The 4,760-nt window shown below is 58.7% G+C and overlaps 1 protein-coding gene across 1 annotated transcript; it reads right to left on the reverse strand.

Annotated features, from left to right (window-relative positions):
- Positions 1-676: 676 nt before the first annotated feature.
- Positions 677-4,285, reverse strand: LOC103253783 (exocyst complex component 3-like protein 2; the record flags this gene model as incomplete). The annotated part of the gene is made up of 2 exons (XM_008052009.1): positions 677-1,109; positions 4,164-4,285. Coding segments are annotated over 2 exons (393 nt in total), but the record flags the coding sequence as incomplete, so codon positions are not given.
- Positions 4,286-4,760: the final 475 nt, after the last annotated feature.

The raw sequence follows: 4,760 nt of genomic DNA on the forward strand, positions 1-4,760 counted from the left end.
TCCATGGGGACCAGGATCTGGTGGGGCTGGGGGTGACAGGCCTGGGAATTTTCCCACCCTTAGATTTCCCTGCATTGACCCCAGAGGGCATCAGCCCAGGATGCCGCCGGCCCTTCCCCAACCTCCTTCCTCTCTTGACGCGGCTTCCCGCCTGAGGATGGATGGGGAGGACGTGCCAAGACAGGATCGTCGGACCCAGAAAAGGATGGGCACTCTGAGATGGAGAACGAGGGCTGCTGGCTCAGAGTGGCCAAGGCCTGCCTCAGAGCCACACAGCCCGGAGCCTTGGTGCAAATGCGCCGGCCGCAGCTCCTGGCCGGTGCAGCCTCCTCGACCTCCAGTGCCCTGTCCTGCCCAAGAGCTGGAGCCCAGCCCGGCTTTGGGCGTGTGAGAAGCCCTTGGCCCTGGGCCCTGCCCCCGGTCCTTCCCCCCCCCACACACACTTGGGACTCAGCCCTTCCTTGTGTTAAATAGAAACCTCTTTATTCTAAGTATCGAACATTCCTTAATACATTGGACTTGGGCCAGACCTTGAGGTGAGGGAAAAGGGGGAGGCACTGGGATATTTCTGTAGAGCCTTCCAGAACGCCACCCGCCATGCTGCGCTATGGTGGTGGGGGGGGGAAGCCGGGCTGTGCAGCCTTGGGAACGTCCTTGCTCCTCAGGCCTCGGTTTCCCTTCTGTACGGGTCGTTTGGGTTGGGTGAGAAGATCTCTGAGGGTCTTTCCACCCCGGGGGTCTGCGGTCCCAGGCGGGGAGTCAGGAGGGTGGCCATCTGGGAGGACGGCTTGTCAGCAGCAGAGATGGGGGACACTGAGGCGGGGAGGCGGGGAAAGCCTCAGCGCTGGGCCTGGGGCCGGGGCCGGGGCAGGCAGGCCACACTGGGCCTGGCCAGCCGGGAGACGGGGAGGCGGCCCAGGAGGAGAGGGAGGCCGAGGCAGAAAGAAGGGCGGGGCACGGGGATGTCTGCAAAGAAGGCACGGTCCCGAGGGGGTGACGGGGCTGCCCCCTCAGACAACTCCAGGTCCCGGGCCACGGCCAGGATCTCCTGGCGGGCGGCCGTGTTTCGCAGGCCTCGGACGTCAAGGAGGGCCGCCACGTGCTTCCGCCTGGGGGGGAGGGAGAGAGGTGAGTGGGGGTTCCCGGACCAAGGCATGTCCGCACACCATGCACCATCCTGACCCCCACCTTCCCCAGAACCCGCCTTAGCTCTGGAGGCTTGTGACCCTTCCAGATCCTCCCTTCCAATCCACTCCCCCATCCAGGCCTCACCTCCCAGCTCTCTCCAGATGGTTGCCTTCAGTTCCAGAACCCCTACCTCCAAACCCAGCCTGGGAATTTTCTTTTTCACCCCATGCCTGGCTCCTGATAAAAATTAACTTTCAATCTTCATCCTCTAGTCGCTTAGATGTCTCCTAAATTTAATTTCCTTCTCTCTTTTTTTTTTTTTGTCAGAGTCTTACTGTCACCCAGTGCAGTGACAGGCTCATGGCCACCGCGGCCTTCACCCGCTGGGCTCAGGAGATCCTCCTGCCTCAGCCTTCCAAGTAACAGGAACCACAGGTGTGCGCCACCATACCCGGCTAATTTTTTGATTTCTTGTAGAGACGAGGTCTCGCCAAGTTGCCCAGGCTGGTCTCGAAACCCTGGGCTCAGGCAATCCTCTCATCTCCGTCTCTCAAAGTGCGGGGATTACAAGTGTGAGCCACCGGGCCCAGCATCTCCTACATTTCCAACCTGGTGCCTTCACGCCTGTTGAAGCCCTGGGCCTGACAGTGATCCCTTCACTTCATCTTCCTTTTCTTCCCAAACAGCCCTACAATCATCACTGAGATCTAGTCCAGAAGTGTTTGCCCATACTCCCATCTTAACTCTCACCTCCCGCAAGGCCCAGTCTGGAAGCTTCCCCACCACCAAAATCCCAGAGCCTTCATCTAGAATTCAAGACTTCTCAGCCTAGATCCCATTCTAGAATTTCCCTCCCCAAATTGGGCCCTGGAACGCTCACTTCACCCCATCCCATTCCCAGAATCATGCCCCCCCCGAATCCCTCCCCAAGATGAAAATTCCCCTAGGGAGACCCTCACTCCAACCAGAAGCTGTCACAACTCAAACCAGCTCTACTCAGCAACCCTCACCCCTAAATCCAACACACTAGGACCCTCCTCTTCACTGCCATGTCAGCTCCAGATCCCTGACCCAAAACTCCACTCCTGAAGCACCACCACGTTGCAACTCGAGATTTTGAACTCAATGTTCATTTCAAGAACATTCATTTCAAACAGAGCTCTGGGGCCTTCACCTCCTCACGACCACCCTCCTCCCAGCTCAGTGTCTTCATCGTCCCATGGGTTTGGAATCCTCACGGCTCAAAATACTCGTCCCACATTGGCTCAAGGAACTTCCAGCTCAGCCTAGCTCCAAAACACAGTTCCCAAACCCAGCCCAAGCAGAGAACTCTTCAGGCTTTAGTGCAGATTCAAGTTCTGTTTTTGTTTTGTGCTTGGCTTCGAGTCTCACTCTGTCACCCAGACTGGAGTGCAGTGGCATGCTCACGGCCACTGCAGCCTTGACCTGCTGGGCTCAGGCGATCCTTCCGCCTCAGCACTCCAAGCAGTGGAACCACAGGCGTGCGTCACCACACCCAGCCAAGTTTTTGATTTATTGTGGAGACGAGGTCTTGTTAAGTTGTCAGGCTGGTCTCGAACCCCTGGGTTCAGGCACTCCTCTCTCCTCAGCCTCCCGAAGTGCTGGAGTGACAGGCGTGAGCCACTGCACCTGGCAGGATTCAAGTTCTGATCTGCAATCCAAGATTCCAGTTCAGGAACTCCAATCAGCAGGAACACCAGAACCCCTTGGGACCCCACGAGACTCCAGGGCTCTGTGCCTTCCCAAAGACAGGACCCTATTCCCCTGAATCAGTTCCAGAACCCGCACCTCAACCTTGAAACCAAAACCCTCTCACACCTCACTCCTATTTCCAGAGAGTTTTGTATCTCCAGGTGTAGACTGTGTCTGCCCGGATAGCACTGCAGGACAGTGGTGCCTCCAACACCACCATGACCACCGCCGCCACGACCACCACCATCCAGCACTCACAGATGGCAGTGTGGTGTGGGGACTTCTGGTGCACTTCAGAGCCAGTGTACTGCTGGGTTCAAGTCCCAGCCTTGCCACCTGCTGGCTGTGATATTTGGGAGAAGCAGCTTAATGTCTGCCCGTCTCAGATGAGTAACTTACAGTTAGTATTTCCTAAAAAAACTTCAATTATACCTCTTACTTATAGAGTGAGCACATAAGGTGTTTAGGTCAAAATAAGGAGTCAGGTCGGGTGCGGTGGCTCACACCTGTAATCCCAGCACTTTGGGAGGCCAAGGCAGGAGGATCATTTGAGTCCAGAAGCTCAAGCCAGTCTAGGCAATACAAGGAGACCTGGTCTCTACAAAAAATAAAAAAAACCAGCCAGGTGTGGTGGCGCGCTCCCGTAGCCCAACTACATAGGAGGCTGAGGCAGGAGGATCACCTGAGCCCAGGAGGTTGGGGCTGCAGTGAGCCATGATCATGCCACTTCACCCCAGCCTGGGCGACAGAGTGAGACCCTAACTGGGAGAAGAAAAAAAAGGACTCAGTAGACAGGAACTGGTATTACTACCAGCTGCTGATGACCACCAGGATGATGGTAATAAATCCGCCAGTAATCCCACGACGAGAGCCTTATCAACCGGATGGGACGGATGGGGAAACCGAGGCTGGAGAAGGTCACACAGGGAGGAAGCGGCCCAGCAGGACCCGAAAGGCGCCTGCGCGAGGCCTTCCCAGTGCGTGTGCGCCCATGCCCGTGCGTGTCCCCGTGTCCCCCGCGGCTCCCCTGCCGGGCCGGCCCTTCCTGCCGCCGGGCGGCCCGCGCGCCCCCCCTGCCCGGGGCTTCCTGTGGCCGCCTGTTTGTTTGCGAGCCCTGGCGGCGGCGGCGGCGGCGGCGGCGGCAGGAGAAGGAGGGAAATCGTATTAATAATGCCCTGGTCCCAGCAGGAAACGGCCGTCAGACACGCTCGCCGCCTCCCGCCCTCGCCCGGAAATGCGCGCACGGATGCCAAGGCCACCGGGAGACCTCGCCGGCGGGCGGGCGGGCGCGGGGGGGGCGGGGGGCAAGGGCGCTCTCTCACCTGATGTCTGGGTAGTCGCGCACCAGCACCCCCACCTCCACCTGGATGCTGGGCGTGTCTTCCAGCTGCAGGACTTCGGCCAGGTGGGGCACCACGGCGTCCAGCCACGAGGCCTGGGACTCCTGCAGGGGCGGCCGGGGCGCACGTGCTCGCTCCAGCGCCACCTCCCTCGCCCGCCCCCTCCCGAGACCCACCTCCGCCTGCCCCTGCTCCTCCTGGCTTCAGATTACCCATCTGGGAACCGTGGCCGAGGACACAGACTGTGGCCAGATTTGAAGAAATATCCATAATATTATTTACTCCCAGTTTTGCAGATAGTTTGGGACTCGGGGACACCCCTCAAAACCTCTTCCGGGCCGAGCATGGTGGTCACACCTGTCATCCCAGAGCTTTGGGAGGCCAAGGCGGGAGGGTTGCTTTAGACCAGGAGTTTGAGGTCAGCCTGGGCAACATAGTGAGACCCCCGTCTCTACAAAAACATTTTAAAATTAGCTGGCCATGGTGGTGTGCGCCTGTTGTCCCAGCTACTCCGGAGGATCACTTGAGCCCAGAAGTTTAAGGCCATGTGAGCTGTGATCGTGCCACCACACTCCAGCC

The sequence above is a fragment of the Carlito syrichta genome, unplaced genomic scaffold, assembly GCF_000164805.1.
Source record: "Carlito syrichta isolate Samal-C Ts95f unplaced genomic scaffold, Tarsius_syrichta-2.0.1 Scaffold252043, whole genome shotgun sequence".
Lineage (NCBI taxonomy): Eukaryota > Metazoa > Chordata > Mammalia > Primates > Tarsiidae > Carlito > Carlito syrichta.